The following is a 25,055-nucleotide window of genomic DNA, read 5'->3' as shown; positions in this document are numbered from 1 at the left end:
AACTTTCCACAATGAAAAGTCATTTTTCACCTTTTTATGTGCAAATATTTTTAGCTCCCTTTATGTGCAACATATATTAAGCTGACATGTATGAATTCAAAAGCCACAAAAGAAAGAAAATATCAAATCAAATCCATTCTGCATATCTTCTGGGAAATCTGTTCAAACTGTTTAGGTAATTCTGGAAAATCTGGAACAGATGTAGAACTCATTTGTTTGTCTGACTGAGGTTTGTTCTTATCTCTGACTCACAAAAATGTAAGAAAATTGTCTGCTTGAACAGAGGTTGAAAGACCAGTTCAGACAGAGGTGGCAAAAGCAACTCAAGCCGTGTGATCTTGAGGTTGAAGTTGAACTGGAAAAGTACCTCCTAGATGAAAACCCAAACAACAGGACTTGCAATAGGTTTCGCAACACCAGAATGCCCAGGATCACTTGATGAGATAAAGGTCTGGAATAGAATCCGAGGATCTATAACATCTGCAAAAGTAACCAGCATGGAGAACAAAAAAAAGTATTTATAAGTGTAATTAATAAATACTATTTACTTTATTTCATTCACACAACTTCAATATAAGCCATCGACGTACTTAATGTCTTTTTTTTATCCTTGAATGGGCCTAAAGTTACATGCATCCATTCCTTATCATTTATGTAGCACCTCAACCTATTAAAAATCAGTAACTTGAACCTGGAAAACAAATTTAAGAAATAAAAAGACAAAACTTAACATACAAAATGAAACAAACAAAAAAAACTATCGACTATTCTAACATGTGGATATATGGTCTAAATAAATCTTAACAATGCATAACTAAAGCCCAACACTTTCAACTTTATTCACTTTCCTTATTAGAGCAGATTGCTTATCGTCTACTTCACAGAGTACCATATAGCATAGCTGACAGCAGTAAAGGGGAGCTGCACACATGAACTCCTCACTAACACTTTCCTACGCTAACCAGCTGTCCCCCTGTGGATTCAGCCTCAGCCAAACCTTTGAAATGTCCTTCAAGGCGTGAAAAACAGCATGCACACTGCTTTGGGTAAAATCCTATTTGTACACTATAATTACACTTTGAAAAGTTGCAAAGTTTAAAGTTTCAAGACCTTCACTTTTTCTCTTCTCATTTCGGATATTGATTGGGCTCTAAAACGCATGTACAGTAAAGCCGCCAGAACAAAGAGGTTTCTCATTACACGCTCGCCTCAACTTTGAATGTTTCAGATTTGATTTAGTTGTGTTGTCAAGGGACACAATCAGAAGAATGCAGTCAATAATTTTCACAACAGTGGAACCACTGTTAATCGGCTCTTAAGAACAGGGCTTGAGGCACTTTGAATGTGGTTATTAATGAGAAGAGGTTTGGAGTGATGGGTGTCCCTCATGTCTTTCATGTTGAAAATAAAGAGAAACATCTGTAAACCCCATGACAGGCAATTTTGGTAAATTCAGCCTACAACTGTGCTTTGGTCTTTCTCAAACATTTTTTGTTCCAAATTATCATCCAAAACTTATCCTTCACGACATACCTAATAATGTTAATGATAATGTTTGGGTGAAGAAAAATGGACATATTAGCGATAAATAGTTGCAAAGGGAAAAAAAAGATAATACTGTGAAAAAACATTTACAGCTATAATTTGTCACTGCCAAATGGTAACAGATTGGTCAATACACATTTTGTTGTGTAATTACCCAGCAACACTGTATTTACAGAAACAAACAGTAATGAAGTTGTTGGTTTTGGTTGCAATGCCTATGCAAGGGGACATAATTCCAAGAGAAAGTGCTTTTGCACCATTAAACCAGAAATCATTATCATAGCTACTCAAGTGCAACTTAACTATGCCTCTTTATGTCTTCAAAATGCATTAAATAAAGATGCAGGCGATTGAAGTCTGGTTACAGGCCTTGAAGAAAATGTCCTGCTGAAATCTATCAACTCCATGCTTATTTTTTCTTACAATGGGTGTCAAATACCGTACCAATTATTTAGGCTGACCTTTACTTGTGTTGCTTGCTTTCTGCAGAGAATACGAGGGAGCCACGGTGTCTCGGACCACTCCTCCTTAAAGTAATCAATAAGGATGTCCAAGTCCACACACAAGAGGAAAAGGGCAAGAAAGGAAAAGAGAGACATATTAAGCACAGGTGTGTCATTGTAAGTCATGTAAAGAGGATCTGGATTAAGTTCGTATAAGGGATATATTGAAAACACAAACTTGTTTCTTAGAAATGAGCAAAGCAGAGATGAGCAGCTCAAATTCGGTAACGAGTCATTTTTCAGTTGCACTTGAGCAGCTATAATAATGACGTCTGGTTTTAATGGTGCAAAAGATATTTCTCTTGGAATTATGTCCCCTTCCATAGAATTAAATGCAAATGTGAGGAATTCAAGGACATGATGTAGTATCATCTTTAAAAACATTGTGCTTATACTAATATATATGTAATGATAATTATTTACAAAATAATTATGATTACAATTAATTGAATTCCAATTGGGTTGAATTGGACTTTATTATTTAAGTGCCTTGAGATGACATTTGTTGTATTTGGCGCTATATAAATAAAAATTCATTGAATTGAATTGAATTAATAATCAAACTTAACAACTTTTAATGAAGAAAAGCTTTTTGGGGTTTTATTCTGGCTGGAAATGAAGAAACGTTTGTTTTAATGTTACTTGTTGTCAGTGATGACAATACAGATGTGGGAATGTTGGAAATTACCTCTGCTAGTATCTTTTACCGTTATGCTACAACGTTACAAATAGAGTTTGCTTAGAATAAAGCTAACCATAGATGCATAGAACAGGATGCAATTGTTATTTGTAAATGTGTGGAATTCATAATGATAGAATATACAGTCATGTCAGTTCTAAGGTCCTACACATCAGGGCATGATAAGAAATCAGCTAGTCCTTACCAGGTCTTGAAATTAGATTGATAAAAACACATCATACTGTACACCCGACAATTCGGTATCCTTTAGAACCAAATTTTTTCTATATGGCGTTATCAGTCTCTCACATGATTGTGGAGTAATTTTGGCCCACTCCTCTTTTCAATGTTGATTCAGTTCACTGAGGTTTGTGGGCATTGATGCACAGTTCTCTTAAAGTCTTGCCAAATCACTGGACTTAGACTGTGACACTGCAACGATTAGATTTTTTATTATTATTATTATTATTATTATTTCTAGCCATTCTGTTGTAGATTTGCTTTTGTGTTCGGTCTCATTGTGTGCATGGCCCAGTTTCAGCCTAAATGTAGCTGTTTGACAGCTGGCCTCACATTTGACTTTGGAATAATTTGGTAAACAGAGTTTATGGTGGACTCATGACTGCAAAGTGTCCAGGTTTTATGTGGCTGCAAAAAAATCATGGGACCTCCACCACCGTGCTCGATAGTTGGCATGAGGAGTTTGTGCTAATATGCTGTGTTTGGCTTTCTCCAAATGTGCTGCTGTGCACATTATGACCAAACATCTCCACTTTGGTCTCATCTGTTCAAAGAACATTGTTCCAGAAGTCTTGTAGTTTGTTCAGATGCAACTTTACAAACCTAAGCTGTGCTGCCATGTTCTTTTTACAGAGGAGGGGGTTTCTTCTAAAATCCTTCTAAACAAGCCATAATTGTTCTTGTCTTTTTACGAATTGTCCTGTGATGAACTTTAACATTTGAAATGCTAAATTAAGCCTGTACAGTCTGACATATACATTAGTTCATGAGTTTTCTGCAGTTTCTCTGTGTATTGTAAGGTCTGATCTTGGGGTGAACTTTTTGGAACATCTACTCCTGGGAAGATTGGAAATGTCTTGAATGTTTTCCACTTGTGAAATAATAACACCCAGCTGCTTTTTACCCTTCTTAAACCTTACATACAATTGACACCAATACCATGCCTCAATGTGTCAGATTTTGCAGAAATAATATGTGATTATTCGTCATGTTCGATGCATCACGTCACATAACATAAAAAATTTACATTCAAAACTTAACAGTAGCCTACTACACAACAGGAGGTTTCATCATTAAATTGCACTTTTATAAGACACACTAAAAACGAAACGAAACGGTATAATTCACGGATAGGATTTCAAATCATCTTTAAACATATTTTGCTTTTACTAAGAATCAAACTGAACAAATTTTAATGAAGAAAAGTTTGAATTGTAGGGCTTTCAATATTACTTGTCAGTGACGACAACGAGGTGTCAGTGTGTTGTAAATTACCTGTACAAACGTATTTTACCACTGAGTATGTTGAGTGTATAATGATGATAACTGAAGAATGGTACAAGGTGGTTGAAGGTGGTTCTATCAAATCTAAGAAATGTGTGTTTATTATATTAATATAATATTCTCCCAGGACAGACCTCGTTGAAAGTCTCGCGATAGCATAGTGTGGTTACCAGGGGAACGCGAGCTTAAAAAAGTTGTCTGCTCTGTTTTCACTGAAGAATGAGCAGTGTGGCCAAAGCGTTGCTTTTTGCACTAAAGTCATTCAAACATCCGTGCAGCAGCGTCGCTTATGAGGGAAAAGTAATGTAGTGAGAGATATACGTATTTGGATCTTCCGCCCGCTCACTGCAAGGTCAGTATATTAGTTTTAGAGGTAGTATTAGCCTGCTAACGCTATCTAGCTCGTTTTTAGCTAGCATGGACAATAACAGCTCTATCGACACTGCGTACTCTTTCATATATAGCGAGACCATTTTGAAGTGATGTTACTTAAGAACATAATGACTTGTTGCTGTGTTGTGTTCGGCATGAGGGTTTAAATTACCCAAACTTACAACCGGAATGTGTTGGGTTCGTGTATATATTCGCTAGTGGGCTAAAGGATTGACGTTTCGCGCTAAAAATTCAATAATACCAATGAGTGATTGATATATACTCAAAGCACAATCCAAAAGCAGCTACAACCGAGCTAGTGCTAGTGTCATTTTTTTTATTAAACAATAGCTTTATTCATAATAATATTATCAGTCATATGGGTGTATTAATGGTTGTTTTTCCTGGATGTTTTCCTGTAGAGACGGAGGCAGAGAGGTGTGCCGTGAGGTTACTGCGGTTTTTATTCTCACACAGGTACGCGTGTCAAAGAGGTATTAATCAGAAAAATGCCGTCACCACAAGTCCTCCAACCGGTTCTTAAAAAGAAGGTGGATGAGCTGTTTCTCAACTGGCTGAGTGATCCTGGAACCCAGTCAGTACTCAAAGATTATCTTGACCTGATCAAAAATGGACAGTACTTGAGTGGTAAAGACGGCCAAGATAAACGGTCATTAAGCTTCAATGAGAACAACAATGTGGCATCTCAGAAGAACTTGGTAGAGAAAAAAACTGTTCCCCTCAGTACCCCCTCCAGCCCACCATCTAACAGTACCCTGCCCTCTCGCAGCAGTAGTAATACCAGAGTGACAGGACCCAATGGCAGAGTACTGCGGAGGTCTGTCAGCACAAAGAAGGTATGTTACCACTGAAATACTAAGTTTAAAAGCTAACACTGAACACAATGTTTTGCAAGCATGTATCCAATTGTTCATAATTCTTGAACACCTGGTCCAAACAATAATATATCAGTTGTATATGTTTAGACAAATTTGCCTGTAATAACAAAAAACAGGTGTGTCTGGTTGTTCTTGTTTTTCCTCCTGAAGCCACGAGTAACTCAATTTGTGACATCAGGGTGTTTCGCAAGAATCATTGTTGCACCTGTTTGTGTTTGGTTGCAAATATCAACACTGTAATTTCAGTTGTAGGTATTGAGGGTTTTATGTGATTGTGCAACTGTTCACGTGATCATATGGAGTGGAACTGCTTATAGATTCTTGAGACCAATAACAGATATACTGAGTCACGGAATAATCAGTCAGTTGATAATTATTTGAAAGATAATCTGCATCAGCGGCTGATATTTTGCAAGGCACATAAACGGGGAATGCCCGCAAACCTTCTTGTGAACATTTATTTATTACATAGCTTTATTTATCAGTATGTTGACAGTCCTGAACGATCTACTTAAACTGCGTCAATGCTGACATGACAGTGACTGTTAAATGTTAATTCAAGTCATTCAGTATTGTGTCTCATTGTGGTATTTTATTGGATACAAAAAAAGGGGGGGAAACCCTGCATGATATCAGTATCATGTATCAGCCATCAGCTGTCCTGTTCAGCAAGATATTGACCCCAGCCTTTTAAAGATAAAAATCTTTATCAGCTGACCACTAACCAATGCTGATGTTGAACATAAAAAAAACAAAAACGAAACGACAACAAAAGATTACAATTCACAGCTGAAAAAGCCTAGCGGTGTCTCTGCTTCTAAATTACATTTAAGTTAGCTTTTATTTATGTGCTTTTACAGTATATGTTTACTGTGAAAAGGTGTAAAACCAAAACTGCTGTTATATATAATATTAATATATTGATATTAAGGATTGCCTTCCTCACCTCACATTTAGTGTGAATGCACAGTTTGATTAAATTTGGTTTTATTATTTTTGCTTAACCCCTCACTTTTGTTGAAGTTCTTTGTTATTAACTTACTTCAGCCATCTTGACTGTTTTTCAAAAGATTTTTAGTCTCTTACACTTTGCAGTAATGTGTCCTCTGGTATCTTTACTTTCCCTGGCTGGCCACAAGAGGCTGCTGATAACTCTACAGCATCAAGGATATTAAGAGGCTGTTCACTCTGCACTGTCATAGTTGGGTCTTCATGTCTGTAGGCAGACGTCGTGGCTTTTAGTCAAATACTTTCCAAATGTTCAAGCCGCACCCACAAATTAAAGTGGTATGAGAGGTGGAAGCGTGTGAACCTAGCCTATCCCTGTTACTGCCTTAGCCTGCGCATTTTAGATCTTATTCTCTACGACTGTTCTCTCCTGAGATGAATAGTAATTTATTTGGACTGGTTCAAATATGGAAGAGACCTGTGCAAAACAATTCAAAGCAGCAAAATGTTTTGCATGTTTGCTTAAAAACTCACTCTTGTATTAGATTATGGACTTTGGTGAGTGTGATGACAGTGAAACTACTAAACAGCTGGGTGTGTGGGTGCTACATGTTGTTAGCATGCTAAAGATGGGCATTATAAGAAATTCAAGAAGATTGTGTGACCTATGCTGTCTTTATGTTGGACCACCAAGGCAGAAAAAACAGTTCTGGGGAACCTGTGAACCTGGAAAACTCTATAAGGACTTGAATTAGGTCTTACTACACATAGAGCAGCGCATTTATGTTTTAATATCTGGGTGGGTTTTATTATTATTTTGTTATGCATACCTTTAAACTTTGGCCAAAAAGTTGGTACACATTTGGTCGACATTTGTTTACGAATCATCAGATGGCAGATTTGTATTGTTTACAAACAGAATCACTGACGAGCCCAAAATAGAGAATAAAATGGAGAATACTGAATAATCGATCTTACAAAATCAAAATGCATGTATTACTTACTAAGATGATCACATCTATTAAATATGTACCTAACAGAAAGATAAACTGTAGATTAATCAAATTGTCCGTCATCTCTTCCATTAGTACGAGGCAAACATGGCTAATTAAAGTCAATCAAAGTTAAACATCCGTTCCATTCACGGAGTCCAAATCATTGTCCAAACATAGTTTAGACGAGGCCAATTGCAGCGTAATTGAAGATAAAGATGTAGTTTAACCAGCCTTGTTATAGGTGTTTATTTCAGATTCAGTGTTTCTGAACTATAGCGATCAGTATATTATGAATCCTTATGATGAGTAAGTATGAGGTTAACTCTTGAATGTATAATTTCTTTGGTTAAATCTTTGTCCCTTTCCTCTCCGTAACCTTTGCCCCTAGTGTCCTCTCACCACAGATTAATATAAAGCTGCTGCTGGACAGTTTGTGTATTCTGCTGCGATGTGTCATGCCATGAGACCACACTGTGTCACTCAATATTAAAGGGATTGTGAGGTTGTATTAATGTAATACTTCTATTTTAAGACAACAAAATGAATTCCTGTATACAGATGCATTCTTGAAAGGATTACTCAAAAATTCAATTTATGTCACACTGATGCAGCATGGAACAGCTGGTCTGACTTTGACATCAGACACTGATATAGATAGCCTTGTTTCCCTTGTGTTGGCATTAGATACCCATAACTCTGGCAGTGAGATGAGGTGTGGCAGCACATTCATCCTCTGCCTAATTTACTTTGAAACTGCCTCTATTAGATGCTGCTCATTGTCAGGATATGTGGTCGTAGATTGTTTATTTAAACTATGTACTGTAAATATTAGCTCTCCGTGAATGCTTGGCTTTCCTTTCAGCTGTGTAGCTCAACACATAAAATTGCCTCAGTGTTGTGAGTTCAGTAGGTCGTATACAAAGACCCAAAGGTTTTAAATATACTGTACTAAAAATAAGTTTTCTTTGAGGTTTTTATTTTGCCTTCTGTACTCTCCTTCAGCATTTAGGATAACAGATTTCTTAAGATGTCTTTTTATAACATGCTTGGTTGTGCTTAGCAACATAGAAGCTATTTGAAGCAGGGGGGTCTGAGGTCATGTTATCGGTTGCCTGACCTGTCAGAGAACCAGGTGTTAAAACTGTTTCCCGCAAGTGCTTTTATTTTGGAGTCTCAGTCACTTGTGCTTTAAGAGTGTAAAATTGCAAACTTATTTTTCATCTATGAGTTGATTTACATCGTGCATTTATTGATGCCTCATCCATGCCAAAGCAGAATAACTAAGAATACGAAATAAGGATATCTTAAGAAAACTACATCCAAATCCAACGAATACTTAACAAGTAGTGAAGCATTTTGTACTTGCAGCCACTATATTTACCTATCCAGACCCTTTGCTCTACTTGTCTTGCCATATGAGCTCCATAGATTTGCAAACAAGCATTCTAGAGTTTGACTCTGCCATTGCATTATTACTTTTATGCAAGCCAGTTGATCAGCTTATGTTCTACACGTTGGTCCTCCCTGGAACCATCGTGTTATCAGTGAATCAGACCTATTTTTGGCACAAAATCACATAATATCCAAAATCCTTGTTTTGAAGGATTTTGAATTTTGAATCGTGCTGATTTTAACTGAAGCTTTTTGGACTTTACAGCAGCCATATTCTTACTCATGCTTGTGATCCTACTGAGGCTCTATTAAAGGGGTGGTTTGAGTTCCATCTGTTTTAATGAATCTTTCATTTCCTTGTTCAGTGATGGTAATAATGATGAAACTGAAGCCAGCATTTGTGGGACACCATTTATGCTGTTATTGACAGTTTGGGGAAGTGCTTTAGGGATTAATTAGTTTTCACTCGTTGTCATGTAATGTATTTTTCCCTCACTGTGGATTCCTGGTCTATATGTGTCCTTGGAATGGAACTACAACAGTGGCTATATGTACATGAGATCTCTGATGGTCATTTTAACATAGCACAGAAAAGTGTGATGAAAATGGCAAGTAGCCAAAAAACTTCCTCAGTTTACAAGGGGGAAATTTTTTTAATTTTTTTTTTAAATTTGTTTTAGGTGGTTTGTAAGTCTCTTGTTAGCATTTTCCCCTTTTGTTACATTCCTAAGTTTGCTCAAAATTTGCTTGATTGTAAGCATGACTAGTGTTGAATACCTTGTCAGCTGAAGTTCAAGTAAAATGTAGTATCACGAACTTGTCATCTGACCAATATTTGCTAACCTCAGACGTTGTGTTTCATAATCTCATTTGTTACGCAATGAAGTAAACATGTCCAGACACATGTTTGTGTACAAATTGGATTTACTGTAGAAGTTTACAGATTAGACACTATCCACAGTCATTTTGAGTTCTCATGTTTTTGTTGGTAGCGACCCACCAGACTGTGGACATTGCTCTTAAGCAACTTGTCTGACTGATAGCTGCTTGTTGTTTTGGACAACATACCTTCAGTGGCCTTTAGATGATTTTGTTTGTGATAATGCTTGCTGGAGCTCCCCCATTGTGGTTATTTAAAAAGCACACACTTGATACAGTCCCATAGGAGGCTTATACTCAGAACCTGTGCGCTGTGGCTGCTGTTTACCCACTTCACTGATGTTTTCATATACAGATTGGTGGTATTTTTTTCCTAAATAAACATCATACTGTGATACCTGCTGTGTTGTGATGCCTTTGTTTATGGAACACTGTTCAGATTTTCATTGCTCAAACTGGACTGAACAGAATTGCGAGCTAATAGCTTCATGTGGTTCGCTTTTTTATTCAATAACAGTGGAACATAGAAAAGCTATGTTTCACTGTTTTTGATGTGCATGAACAAAAAGCAGCCCATGTGAAAGCCTTCATATAAACAGCTTATCAAGCATGTGCAGTGTTCTGTGTGGTGGACAACAGGAACTGGATGTGAACAGAAACCAGTAGAAACCTGTGAGCTCAGGGAACCTGTCTTCTAAAAAGTACTATGGATGTAATATTAGTTTATTATTACAATAACAATGACGTTAACAGATAAAGGTTTATTTATATAGCCTTCCAATGTGAACATCGCTTTGGCCTTTCAGATTAATTACCATTACATCAATAGGCAGAATGGGATTGGGCTTTCCCTGTGTATAGTCTGTGCTGTGAAGACGGATCAAAGCATTTATGGAGAATTTATGTAATTGCCGTCAATCCAGGCCACAACCGGAAATGGATGTTTGTTTGAGGACTAAGGATGCACTCTTGTTTTCACAGATCTAGTCTCTTGGATATCCCACACAGAATTTGGTGGTGCTTTTAATAGGCGCAGACAGGTTCAGTAATCATTCTTTGAATTCCCCCCCCTCTCTCTCTCTCTATTGCCCATCAACTATAATAAGACATGGAATGGCTGGCAGCCCAAGCTTGCAGAGAGAAGGCAAACAAAGATCACCATAAGATGGGATGCAAAATTGTTTAAAATTTATGTCTTATAGGTATGTATGTATCATCCAGTGGCAAGATCTAGACTTGTATTGTTAAATAGTCAGACCTTGGTTGTTCTCTTCACCTATGCTTTATTTGTTACATTTGTTTTCCTTGTGTATTTGTGATTTGAGGCATTTTTGAAAACTAATTTAGGCTGACTTAGTCCAAAATAACGTTTAATCTCATTGGTGTTACGTCTCCTGTCCAAAATAAGGTTGTCCAGTTATCAGGACTCACTCATCCCACAGCCAGACTTTCTCTGAAGTACTCAGTTGTGTGGGAGCTTTTCTGAAAATATGTTCAAGAACATGAGCAGTGTGTCATTGTGGTAGTGAGATGCATCCTTCAGCTGAACTATATCTGCTTCAAGCAGCAACAACAGGTCCGTCTCTTTAGATAACCTTCCATGAGCACTGAGGAATGCAAACTGGAAAGGGCAGATCCACCACTCACACCCCTCCCATCCCACACAGACAGCAAGTGAGTCCCACACACATGCACCCAGTCACTCCTTATCTCCCCAGCAGCTTTGAAGCAAGGGCTTCCTGACCCTTCAGTATGCATGTGTGTGTGTGCATGTATGGTAGAGACTGGGACAGAGCAGCAGGCAAAGCTGAGATTGTGCGACCAGATCTGGAATGGGAGGGAGAGTCGCAGTAGCAGCTGCTCCCTTGCATTAAGAGTCTCTCACTGACAGAGGACAATCATAGGGACATACTCACAGAGGACCTCCACTGCTTCCACTGCCTTTTACTAGCAGTGTCAATTGCAAGTTGTTTGTACGATCAAGAGGACAACACTGGACAGAGTGTTGTTTTCGTGTATATGAGTGCCCCATCCTGTTTGGAGTAAGGATGAGGATGAGGGAGCTGTCTCTGCGCCAGGATCCTGACCTGAGGAAGGAGCTGGCACTGTTGGCACGTGGATGTGACTTTGTTCTGCCTTCTCGGTTCAAGAAGAGGCTCAGAGCTTTCCAACAAGGACAGGCAGGTGTTTGTATGAGTGTACCCTCTACAACACAGGCTTTGCTGGCACATCGGCCATGGCCTGATAATGATAACAACGATATGCAGGCTTCCTGTCTTCCTGTCATAATTGTACAATAACTGTTAAAGCAGGAAGAAATGAGCAGTTAGCTTACTCTCCCTTACTCTCACTCTTGACAAATTTAAAAGGTGCTTATAAGTGTGATTGTTATGCTGTCAGAAGTAGCTTTGCGATGCTTCGCTTACTAGATATTTCTAACTGTAATCAGATCTATTGAATGTTTTATCATCTTTTTCCACATTATGCTCAGCTGCTGTGCTGTCCTCTTCCAGACCACATCATTGTGAATGTGCAAAATGTCATGTGGCTTAACAGTTGTGCTCAAGAGCTCTGCAAGCATGAAGTGAGAGAGGGGACAGTGCAAGGCAACGGGAGATGTTTATGTCCTTTTATAGCCATGACTGATACCAACACACAACATGGAAGAGCAGAGGATCAGCTGCATTTGTTCTTAATCAGGATAAAATGAGCAGAAAATACAACAAGGCATTTTCAGTTGGTGTTGAAACACAAGCACATGGAAACTGACCTGGGAAGATTTACTCACTATTTGTCCAGCTCTTAAGTTATTGTTGGAAGTTTTATTGATGCAGATGTGATGTTACATGTAGGCTTGGTCAAAGTAACAATATTTTCGTATGACCAAAACAATTCGATCGATATTTTTAAGTATTAGCGGGACACAGTGTAGGTGTGTTTGTATGGTTTATGCAAGGCCACACAGAATAATTCATATAGCATTTCCTGAGCCATGTAAATGGTCTTTGGATTCGAGATCATAACCGAGAGCAACACATGTTCTGAAAAACACACAGTGGAGATTTTATCAATGAATGTCTCTTCTTAGCATTTCCAAGGTTACAGATTTCTTTGACATATAGAAGGTTTCTATATCACAGAAGTGTGCTGTACCTTGTAACGTCATCTTTTACAGACAGTTGAGATTTATTTATATATATATATATATATATATATATATATATATATATATATATATATATATATATATATATATATATATATATATATATATGCTTTTATCCAGTAATAACTCCTACATGACCAGAAAAAACTGTCTCCTGTCTGAAGTTGAATTTGAACACACTATATTACATGCACCACATGCCTGCTGTAATTCTTTTACTAGGTCTGTTGTTGACAGCTACTGTTTGCCTATAATCAGGCTGGTCGCTTAAACCTAGTCACGGTGGCTCTTCTCACTTTATTATATGTATTACTTTTTGTTTATTAGGAACTCACATTTCTTGCTTCTTAATAAACTTTGACTACCAAAGGTAAAGCTCATCTGTAGATTTAACTAACAATGCAAGTATTTCATTTAGGTGTCAGTTCCAAAACCATGACATTTTTTGGTCAAGTCAAAAATCGATTTATGTTATTATATCATCCCTCCTCAGATGAATGCAGTCATTAAGACACATGTTAAGGCTTGTACTTGATCCAGGCCGTGTACTTTCAGGTATTATGAATAACAGACAAGTGGTGTTGTGTAATACCGGTAGTCGTGCCGATAATATGCACATGGTGATAATAAAATGATTTGAAAAAACATTAAAAGCAAAACATATCGGTGTAATTGTTTTTTATACAGCTTTTAGTTCCTCACTGCCTGGTTTCAGTTCAATATTTAATTGCCAATAGAAATGGAGACAAAAAGTCAAAACAAAGATGAATTGGTGTGACGGCAATGTTCTATCATCTTTTGAAGTCTATATATATTTTGAGAATGTCGTTATTGCGAATTACATTATGAAAATCAGATATTCTGAAATCAAATTCTAAATCAAAACTTTTCTTTGTCTTAATTGGAAAAAAATATGTATTTTTGGTATAAAAACAAATTGCAATAAGAAAACTAACTGTTAATTACCTCAGTTACTAAAAATGTGTGTACTATCTTTATCTTGCCATATGTCGTGTTGTTTATAGCCGCGGTTCTCAAACTGTGGTACATGTGCCACTGGTGGTATGCAAGTTCCCTGCAGTGGTACGCAGAAGAAGTCATCCAGATTCAACTAACAGCTTACTGTTTAGGTTAAACGGGGAAATGTGTCGTGTTGGTATACATTTAAGATTTTTGACAGAGACTTTATCGAAACTTTGGTATAAAACTTTTAAAATCTGTGGGAATGGTGGTAGCTGGCGAGCTAAATATTATCTGAGGTGGTGTAGGTGCTAGAATCACTAGCCCCTTTCACGCTGCGACCCGCTACCTTAGCGGGTCCAAATTGCACCTTCGGCCCGCGTCGAGCAATGTGAACGCTTGGCGTGTTGGTGACCCGTGTCGCCTGAAGCCGAGTTCAGGGGGCGTTGCCTAGTGGCAGAGCGTCACACGAAACACATAAAATGCTGGGCGTGTACAATGACGTAGGCACAAGCCATGCGTCGGAGGTAGGGTTAAATACACCTTGAGGACTTGTTTTTGCAATTGTATATGCAGTTCATGGAGATGTTATTTTACGGGGTGTGGATGGTTACAACGTGGGATGCCGCCGAAGAACATATGCGGAGAATACAAGAGCACTATAGTCCCCGAAATGTGGCGGTAAATAATGTCCTCTGCTCGGAGGCTGAGGAGCTCGCGGACCTCCTTGTCTCCCCAGTTGGCCATATTAAAAAATGTCTCCAACTTGATGTAGGCTAAAACAGAGTAAAACTTGAAGTGAAACTTGTCCTCACCTGTCGCTGTTGTTCTGAATCAGCTGTCCATTCTGTCTTTTAAACTCCTCACGCCACGCCCACGTCCGACCCGCGTCGATTGCGTTCACACCAAACTCGGCTCGGCAAAAAGACTAGGGTCCGACGCGGGTCGAAAGGCGAGTCGAGTTGACGCGGCAGCCCGGGTCGGCAGTGTGAACGCAACAGCGGACAAGCTAAATTTGCGGATTAAACGCGGGTTATTCGGCAGTGTGAAAGGGGCTACAGGTGTAGAGCTGTGTACAGTTACATCACAGATGATGCTGTTAACAACCTTTAATCAATGTATGGTATGTCAGCTACTGATACAGACATCCATAAGTATAATCATCATCCAGAAAGAACTTAAGACTTCACGTCACTTGCCTTTAAAAGGATAAAGATTGAGTAGTATTGTCTGCAACTAATGAACTTTTTTGATGATAATTTGTTAATCAACACATTAACAAGTTGTTAAAATTACTTCGTCACTCATGGTTTTTCAACAACTCAGCACATTTTCATGAAAGTTGGCACATTCAAATCTATTTCAGTTACTATCAGATGGGAATGTCAGTCACGAAGTATCTATTACAGATAAATGGATAATGATTATGAGTGCTGAGTAGTCCCAACTCTTCGCTGATGAGCCTTTGGGCTGCTCAGAGATATGGTTACACGAGGAGCAGCAGCGATGTAGTTTGTGTTAAGGCAAGCCTCAGCAAATGTTGGAACACTTGAGCTGTAGAGTGTTAGCATGAGTGGCTAACAGTTTATGTCTCTGTTTGTCTCAGGCCCAGGTTAGGACGGAGGAGCCAGTCACCACTGCACTGAGTGAAAGCATTCCCAAGTTCTACTTCCCACAGGGCCGGCCCCAAGCCAACCTCAACGTCGACAGCCTCATTTCCAAAATTGAGAAAATATTTGCCCAATTTCCAAATGAAAGGGCCACCATTGAGGACATGGGGCAAGTCGCCAAGGTGAGAATGTGACTTAAAGCATGGTGGTTCTGCCGCCAACCAGCAAATTATTTTCATTAGTGCCATTTAGCTCCGGACTTTACAAATGTTTGCTGATTTTAAAACCTCATGGAAAATATTATTTCCATGTCTCTGAGGAATGGGATCGGTGGCTTGAGGGGAACCTAAGAACAATGACAGCTGCGTTTACTTGGGGAAAGTCTTTGAATTATATATTTATGTATTTCGGAAGTTTATGTTACTATGGGATGTTTTCCCTTTTGTATTCTCTATGCCCTTACCACTCGAAGACCGATTTCTCCTTTCTCCTTAGGCCTGCGAGTGTCCACTCTACTGGAAAGTACCATTGTTCTGCTTAGCTGGAGGCGATAGGACGGGTTTCGTGTCCGTTCACAAGTTTGTGGCTATGTGGAGAAAGTAAGACAATGGCTGCTTTCATTCTCCCTAAACCATCGCTACATTCACTCACAGCCAAATGCCTCATACAGTCTCCTCTGAACAATGATGACCACTCGCTGGGGAACACACACACACACACTGCATGCAGCTCTCTTCTATGATGACACTTTCTTTTTCACTCCAAACAAAATCATTGCCTTCATAAACACCACAAGGGAGTGTCACTGTGCTTATACTGCATAGCATATAAATGAAAACGTCAATGCAGCATCTTTTTGTTTAAAACTAAAATAAATACCGTAGGTCTTTTTATAATGGTGGCTGTGTGCCGAGTGATGTTGCAAGCAGTAGACATGGTCTTGTATTAATGTGTGATTCTCCAGAGAACTGGACAGACCTGACCTTTGACATGAGCCCATGACTGAGCCATTCTTAGATGAGCGGCCATAACAGACGCTTCCATTACTTCTGTGTCGCAACCATGACACTCCGTGCCTATAATCATCCGGCACCAATTCAGAATCCTAATTTCCGAATGCATTATATATCTGCACTTGCAGTTTTTAGTGTAGCAATATAAAACTTGAAAGAATGATTCAAAAACAGGGTAGAGGGAACATGAGAGCCAAAGTGGGAGCAACCTTGCAACCATCTGTTCTCTCTTTTCTTCCCCAGAACTCTGCAGACCTGTCACGATGATGCCTCTAAATTTGTGCACCTCTTGGCCAAGCCTGGCTGTAATTACCTGGAACAAGACGACTTTATTCCATTCCTGCAGGTACTGGATGCAGCACACCCAGGGAGAGAGCTGGAGTTTGCCATGTGGGATGGCAAAATTGTACTAACTTGGGTGGTGCAAACTGGGCTTGATTTTTGGAGCGCTCTGCTGAGGCAGTGCTTTTTGATGTGGTGGAGGACTAATTCAGGGACAGTGCTATAAGTCAGTAATATAGTGGAGGGGAGTATACTGAAGGAAGATTCCCTTGAAGCAGTATTCATGCTCAGCATTTATTAACCGAGGAGAAATGAAGATTAAAAAAAAACATGTCTTGTTACAAGCAAATCAATGTACCAAAATGATACCGGAAAAAATGGTGAAGTTATTTGTTTTTTTTAAGGGGATTAGTGGAAATTTGTACTGTGGTGGCTGTTTGTGTTCTCATTCCAGCTGACGAGCTGTTTCTGTGCCACACTGGCCCTGCCCCACACCTGATTCATTTTCATGCTGGCAGGCACTTTCAGTCTGAGATGAAAACCTGTTAGCATACCAGCAGAGATGCTTTGTGGCACACGCTGTTTAATTTGTATGGTTCCGCTCAGCAAACTGCCTTTGACTGTTTTGATGAATGAAAGGCGGATTGCAGTGGAGTAGATTTGACTGTCTCCGCCTGTTTCCTGTGCCCTGTGATTTATGTGTTTCTCTATGATTTAATTTCTCACAGTGAGAGTCAAAGAGGCACGACGGCTGCCCCCGAAATAAGGCCTTTTAATTTCATTGCCGCCTTCGCGTTTATGTCAACAATTCTTTCCCTTAGTAGCAGGCAAGGGAGTAGAATAAAGGTAATCCTGGAGGAGTTTCATAGCAGGAAATAAAGCCACAGTTGATTTAGAATAAAGAACAACTTCCTATGACTTAATGGCATAAAAAAAGAGATTACAGACATCTTTTTGTTTGTCCTTTCTACTTGTTATTCAACCAAAAAGGGCATCTCAAAACCAGTTGACCCAGTGTTTTTGTTTTGTTTGTTGATTTTGAAGAAATATTTAAATGGATTACCTCTCCCAGTAATACCCGGAGTATTTTCTACTCAAAGCACAATTTTAAAAAGCATGCGATGAGACAAAATGCGTACAGTAGACAGTCACTCGCAACTTCCAATGTTTAAATTAGATTTATATTCCCACTCTGACAGCGACGGGATCTGTCTTCCAGGAAAGAAAGACAGATGTGGATTGTTATTTAGCTCGTCTCTGAAAGTAACTGTAGAATTCAACTGAACATATCTATCTGTTAGAGTGGTAGTCATAAAACTTCACGGGCTGATTGTTCCTTTTGATGTGGAGTAAAGACAAAGTGATCTGACTTTATGTTTCCAGGATGTGGTGAACTCACATGCAGGCCTGGCCTTTCTAAAAGAGGCACCGGACTTTCACTCGCGATACATCACCACGGTATACTATCATAACACATATGAGAGCACTTTACAAGCAATAAAACCTTCAAATGGTACAGATTAAGATTTGTCTTTTCTTCTTTTTTTTTTCATTTTAAAAGACAACCTTGTTGATTGCTTTTCAGGTGATTCAAAGGATATTTTACAATGTGAACCGGTCATGGACTGGGAAAATAACGTGTTCTGAGCTCAGGAAAAGTAATTTCCTTCAGGTAAATCCTCCCATTCTCTCTCTCTCTTTTTTTTTTTTTCCTTATCAACTTTAGCGTTACATTACTAGCGTGTCTACAGGTCCCCAAATCTTCTAAGACGTCTTCAATTCTGTTATTAAGAAGTGTCATTTTTGACTGTCAGCAAAAACATTCTTCTTTTGCAGCGCATTCAGAAAGTTAAAGATAAAAATGCTTACATTTATGCTTAGCCAGTCTTAGTTTATAAATTGTTAAATATATGTTTATGTATTGAATATTTATGAGATTAACGAAATATTTTTGTTTTGTTAACTGACTTCCTGCTGGCAGAATGTGGCATTGCTGGACCAGGAGGAAGACGTGAACCAGCTGACAGAATATTTCTCCTATGAACATTTTTACGTGATCTACTGTAAGTTCTGGGAGCTGGACACTGATCATGACCTCTACGTAGACCAGAATGACCTGACACGGCACAATGACCAAGGTGCGGAAATGCACAGCACTTTGACATCAGAGCGCTTATCACTTTGTTTATTATTTAATCTATTTTAGCATCGTGTCAGTACACAGGGTGGAAAATTACTCACAAAGGATGCAAGACAAATGAACTTTTCTCAAAGTTTCCAGTTGACGGAAACTACAGGTTACAAGAAAGTTTGTAAATCTTATCTGCACATGGTTTGCTCCTTAGATATAGTCAGGGAAAGGATTTGTCTCCGACACAGCCTCCCCTCACTCCACGCCACATGTTTTCAGTTGATGGTTTGTGAGCGAGGCTGGGGAAATACGACTCAAGATCAATAAGAGAGCAGCACATATTCTCTGCTCCAGTGACGTCTCGTCTGGAACAATTTCTACCACTATGTGGTCAAAATGGTGACCGGAGGATTTATAGCATTGTCAAGATTATTTTCCAAAAAGAGCTACACTTGCTGGTTTGGATTTACTGTCTGAGAATTGGATTGCGTGTGTTGTGCAAAAAGTTGCCCAGTAACTGGGAGAGCTGGATTGTAATTGACCACTTTGCTGTGTATTTTTCAGCCATTTCGCAGAAAATGATCGAGAGAATATTCTCAGGAACAGTAACGAGGTCAGTTGAAGATTTTGTTTGGGTTTTAAAAGATTGAAGTATAATCTAAACTAGCAGTTTTAATTGAGGTTTTTGTTGATTTATTCCATAAGGGACAGACGGGTGTATAAGGAGGGAAGACTGAGCTATGCTGACTTTGTGTGGTTTCTCATCTCTGAGGAAGACAAGAAGACTGACACCAGGTATCTAAATATTCACATAACCTGATCCAGCTTCCTTTTCTGTACGGTTCTTAAGTCTTTGTTGAGCTCTTTCTCTTTGTTCAGTATAGAGTACTGGTTCCGCTGTATGGACTTGAATGGGGACGGGGTGCTCAGCATGTACGAGCTGGAGTATTTCTACGAGGAGCAGTGTCAGAAACTGGAGGCCATGGCCATTGAGCCCCTTCCCTTCGAGGACTGCCTCTGCCAAATGCTCGACCTCGTCAAGCCTGAGGTCGAAGGTCAGACCTGTTTCACATTTATACTCTCAGCACAGAGTGGGGCAATTTCCACTTTTTTCCGGAGTCTCAGTGGCAGACACATAGGCACATTTTCAGGGCAGATCATTGATCGTTGGCTGAGGGAACCGTTATAGACGAGAGGACTGACTGGGCTGCCTGCGGCCAGCTGCTGGTGTCATCCACACTGTCAACAGATTCCCTCCTACACTTAACTCTTCCACTGTCTTATTTATGTGAGACTAGTTCTTGGTGGGGGTATGCATGTTTAGTATTGATGGCCACAGCTAGAATGTGACCCTCAGACAGCCTGATAGTGTGTGTTGCACATATTATATGAGATGTAATAGCTTCTCTACAGTTCTTCTCCAGAACAGAAAGGAGATGTCACAACTGTTCAATTTGAACAGATTTAATGGACTTTTGACACTTCTAATTCAATAACGTTGTTGGTGGCACAGGAATTTAATTTGAGATTTTATATTTGATGAGTTGGAAGGTGTTTTCATAAATTCAGAGAATATCTTATGTTATATCTGATGCCAATTAGTCACGATTATTTGTCATACAAATAATTGCAATTATGAACGGTTTGTATCTCTTCATTTTTATTCTGCCACTATACGGTAGGCGGAACAAAACAATTTAATTGTTCACCTAACTCTTATAAAGAATAACAGGCATTAGAAAATATGTACGTATGTCTTTTAAAACAAAAAAATTGCACTCAGCAGATGTGCCATGTCCACAGCAGAGGACGATAGTGCAACAATAAACGCCACTAAAGGGAATCAACTCTATCCCTTGGTCAGTTAACTCGTTTCAAATGGTGGAGACAATATACCGAAATATGACATTTTTGCCAGCTGTTTTCAAATAGGAGTTATCGCAATTATCTCAAGTAATTGCAATTATACGATTAATTGCCAATCCTGACAGATCTATCGCCAACTGTGTAAAGTTATTCCGTCTATCAAAAGTCTTTTTTCTGTTATATAAACGGCAGAAACATTTTTATTCCTGCAAAGATACGTACACCACAGCAATTAATTTGTTGCATCTATATATATATTTCATACTTTACTTTTACAATACACTTATTTCTTACTTTAAGGGAAGCTATCCTGCCTTTATAATAACCCACAGGTAGACAAGTGAGACAAGAAAAATGCTTCTGTGTTTACTTTGCAACACATTTTCAGCCAGTTTGTCAAAGGTTACTAGAGTTGTGATTTATACACATCAGCCACAACATTAAAGCCTGCTATCCAAACACTTTTACAGCCAAACAATTCTAACCCATCAGAGTACAGACTCTTGTCCTGTGGTGTCAGTGAATACTTTAAGTCTTTAATACTTTAATGCCTTTTAGGTTGTGGGGTTCAACCGATAGAGCTTGTTTCAAAGTATCCCACACATTTTAGGCCAATTAATCGTCTACAAAGAATCATTAGTGGCGGCATATTGTTAACAAATCATTCTAATTGGATCGTTAGGCAGCAGAGACAAAGAGACAAAAAAATAAATCCATGCAGCAAGACTTCCAAAACCGTTTTAAAAATGGAATTTTCTGTTACAAAGTAAGTGTACGCTTGAGAACTTTAGTGGCTCTTTTTTTTTTTCGTCCCATGCAGGTAAGATCACTCTGCGAGACCTCAAGAGGTGCAAGTTGTCCCATATCTTCTTTGACACGTTCTTCAACATTGAAAAGTACTTGGACCACGAGCAGAGGGACCCTTTCTCTGTTATAAGGGTGAGCGAGATCAAATCCTGATAGGACGACGCCGCGTATGAAGCAGGATCGCATTCGTTTCCACTGTCAGAGGTCACGCTGATCATGTAACTTGTCATGTTTCCTAAGGAGGCGGAGACGGACGGCCAGGAGGTCTCGGACTGGGAGAAATACGCCGCAGAGGAGTATGATCTACTGGTGGCTGAGGAGGCTGCCAACGATCAGTGTAACGATGTGTAAGTACAACATCATTCATGGGCCTGTCGGAAGTAGCCGCAGCTAGTTTAAAGTATTGTTTTCACACACTCCTCTACGAGCAGCAGGCAGTCTTATCTCCTCAAGAATAGTTTAGTTGTAATTTCCCCATTTAAGAGTTTCAGATTATTCTGTCCTCATCTTTGCCTAAAAACTATATATTTATTTGTTAACATTTATAAGGGGTAAACATAAGGGGTTTCTCAATAGTTTTAATGTTCTCACCTCTCGTTGGCTTAAGGCACACATGCCAGTCAGTTACTTTTAGCAGGCATTCATACAGCTTGTTGTTGGGTTCACATTTTACATTCTGAGCTTTCTTTTTAATTCTGTTACATTTGCTAAATGAGGGCCTTAATTACGGTGTTATCTAGAATGATTACAAATATCTTCCCCAGGTATTTGTTATTTAAAAACCAACTTTTTTTTTTTTTTTTTATGTGAAAACATCCAATTTTATTTATAATTCGGTGTATATAAGTAAGATGTTTTTGATTCAGCAGACATTTTGACTTGTTTTATGACAATTGTTTGGTACAAAGTTTACATACGTATACATAACAATGTTCAAGTAGTTTAGGTGAAGTCACGCGGATTCAAATTTTCTGCCAAAGTGGACAGTCTGCAGACTAGCAGAGCTTGATGCCTTATTGCTACAAGGATAAAGTGGAGATGCCGAGCCTAGTGAGAGTGAGTCGGTGATAAATGAGGCTGATGATGACAGGCATGTTGTGTGGCGGTTTTAGGAACACCACCGACTTCTAAAGACAGGCTGCCGCCCAGATCAGGTAAGACACACAGGGCACCAGCAGGGATAAGTGTCTCCTCCTCCTCCTCCTCCACACTGGGCTGGTCTAGTCTTAAACCCACTCCTAGCTTCTACCCACTCCAATCTGAGCACACTGTTGACAGAAGGTAGCCGTTTGTCATGAGAGAACCGTGTCCCGTGTATGAGACCACGTCTTTAGAGCTGGGAGTTTGTTTCTGAACCAGACACCTTCTGTTTTTATCCTTATCCTTTTATCCTTAAAAAAATGGATAAACAAAAGCTCGTCTGTCCAAGCCTTCATGTCATGCTTGTGTCCTTTCCCGTCACACTGGCTTGTTTAAAACCTCATCTGTTCAGAAAAAGCGGTTTGATGTGTTAGGCAATACATTTATTTGCTCTCTTGCCAAGAATTAAGATGAGGTGGACTGAAATAACAAATGTCCGCTTCAAGCATCACCTCTAAAGCTGGGTTATATGGCCATATGGCTTGTTTGTTTCGTTGCAGTATTAAAAAAAAAAAAAAAAAAAAAAAAGAATTTCTTGGCCTTGTCTTGTCCATTTGCTGCCAGGCAAACAGCAGAAACTATATATATTTTTTTTACACTTTGATTTTTGTTTGAACAAGTTATTAGTCGGATTTTGTTACCTCTTGGTAGAGCCGGGCTGACCCTCGCCTGCTGGAAGTTTTTATTCTCAATAAAACTTTTGGCAAGAAGGCAAATGCGTGTTTTCCAGCTATCTGTGATGCATGGTTATCCTGGGGCACAATCACCCACTGTATTACTCTTGACTATGTTGAAATGTGTTGAACAGACAGTTTAAAACAAGTTTTGCTGTTGGTCTTAATACAGTATCAACATGTCGTGATGTACAGTTTTTCTTTCTGTAAATGTTATTCTTGTACATTCTTGCTGGTGCAAACTCCTTTTCCATTGTTCTTTCAAAGAAATAGATGGATGACATAAGCCCCATTTGGTGTAAATATGTCTTAATTGTAAAAATGCCTTTTTGTTTGTTTTTTTTTTGGCAGATTTATAAACTTTGCTCTCCATTTTGGCAAAGAAAAGAACCGTGTTTTATTAAAGTAACGTGTACTGCAATTCGAACGTCCTCTGTCGCCAATATAAACTGTTTTCTAACATTGCGAATGTATCCGTTCAGCTAATTAACTCTTCTCCGTTTGTCTGTGTAGGTACGATAATCCTCTGAGCCCTTTAGGGCAGCACATCTCCAGCGAGCTGGGTCTGACAAAGAGACACTTCTTTGAGATCCCCAGTCCGCACTGCAACCTGGACGAATATGATTATGAAGATGACTTTGAGTGATGCCCGATGCCGTGGCGCTTCTCACAAACCTGCCGAGCACCTTCTTCTCCCAGGCGCAGAAGTCGACACGTGCAGCTGTGTTAGTGGCTGAATCACATCAAAAGATTCGGGTTTGCGCCTATCCTGTGCAACAGGACACACTTTACCCAAAATACAGTAATCACAAAACCAGAAGATGCCGTTCAAAACACCGGTGGAGTCAAATTTTCTGTGAAAGGCTGCAGAAACGGACGAGTAATTCTTCAGCAATCTTAACAGCCGACTTCATGACGTCACAAGCGGCATGTGTAAGATCTTTCGCTCCCTGCTCACATGTTAACAAGCTGTTTTCTGCATGTTATCTTTTCTGTCAATAATGTTCAGGACGGGTTTCGATCTTCTTCATCTGAACACTGGTGTTGCGTAATCACGTTCACCTGAGCCAAAAATCGCATTAGGAACACATTGGAGCTCCCTGAATTGTTGGACAGAAACCATGTTGATTTAATTCAGGGATCAAACTTATTGGCTAATGTTACATTCCAGTGATCATATCAAACGGTTTCCTATGAGGCAGTAAATGTATAAATGGTTTGTTGAAAAGCCAGATCATGCTGTAGATGCCAAACAAGCCGCCGTCGTCTTCTGTACACAACCACACACACACACACACACACACACAAGCACAGGGTTCAGACAGCCACACACAGCGTATATTGTACAGGTCTGTATTCATTATGACGGTCATGTATGTGTGAGATGGGTTTATAAATTATTAGAGATGAATTTATAAAGTACTGTACATATTTATTTTGAGCTTGCTGTGTAAATGCGGTGTTTTAGACATTTTTCTATGTTACAGAGTACTTTAATTGTATGTACTTTGACAGAACAAATGGAACGTTTGCTTTTCTTTAAATTAATAATAAAGCTTTGGGTAATGGAGCAAAAGAAACGGTAATGTACATGTGATCGTTTGATAACACATGAAGGGATTTTCTATGCCATCCACATACTTTATTTAGAGTAAGATGAGCCCAAAAAA

At 39.1% G+C, this 25,055-nt stretch overlaps 1 protein-coding gene across 3 annotated transcripts; it reads left to right on the top strand.

Annotated features, from left to right (window-relative positions):
* Nucleotides 1-4,425: 4,425 nt before the first annotated feature.
* On the top strand, nucleotides 4,426-24,976 carry ppp2r3b (protein phosphatase 2, regulatory subunit B'', beta). 3 transcript variants are annotated; one of them, XM_075479203.1, is made up of 15 exons: nucleotides 4,426-4,603; nucleotides 5,046-5,480; nucleotides 15,469-15,654; nucleotides 15,968-16,071; nucleotides 16,729-16,831; nucleotides 18,151-18,225; nucleotides 18,353-18,439; nucleotides 18,749-18,905; nucleotides 19,463-19,511; nucleotides 19,604-19,693; nucleotides 19,778-19,953; nucleotides 21,585-21,703; nucleotides 21,812-21,918; nucleotides 22,684-22,725; nucleotides 23,899-23,988. In XM_075479203.1, exons 2-14 carry the CDS (start codon nucleotides 5,133-5,135, stop codon nucleotides 22,700-22,702), a joined length of 1,620 nt encoding a protein of 539 aa, XP_075335318.1. In that variant the 5' UTR covers nucleotides 4,426-4,603; nucleotides 5,046-5,132; the 3' UTR covers nucleotides 22,703-22,725; nucleotides 23,899-23,988. The 3 variants fall into 3 exon arrangements, with proteins under 3 accessions (XP_075335318.1, XP_075335317.1, XP_075335320.1); XM_075479202.1 differs by lacking the exon at nucleotides 22,684-22,725 and having other exon boundaries at nucleotides 23,899-24,976; XM_075479205.1 differs by lacking the exons at nucleotides 4,426-4,603; nucleotides 5,046-5,480; nucleotides 22,684-22,725 and adding an exon at nucleotides 11,439-11,916 and having other exon boundaries at nucleotides 23,899-24,976.
* The last annotated feature ends 79 nt before the right edge of the window (nucleotides 24,977-25,055 follow it).

Source organism: Odontesthes bonariensis, chromosome 12 (genome assembly GCF_027942865.1).
Source record: "Odontesthes bonariensis isolate fOdoBon6 chromosome 12, fOdoBon6.hap1, whole genome shotgun sequence".
Taxonomy (NCBI): Eukaryota; Metazoa; Chordata; class Actinopteri; order Atheriniformes; family Atherinopsidae; genus Odontesthes; species Odontesthes bonariensis.
The sequence above is the reverse complement of the archived record's forward strand: the minus strand, read 5'-3'. Positions and strand labels throughout refer to the sequence as shown.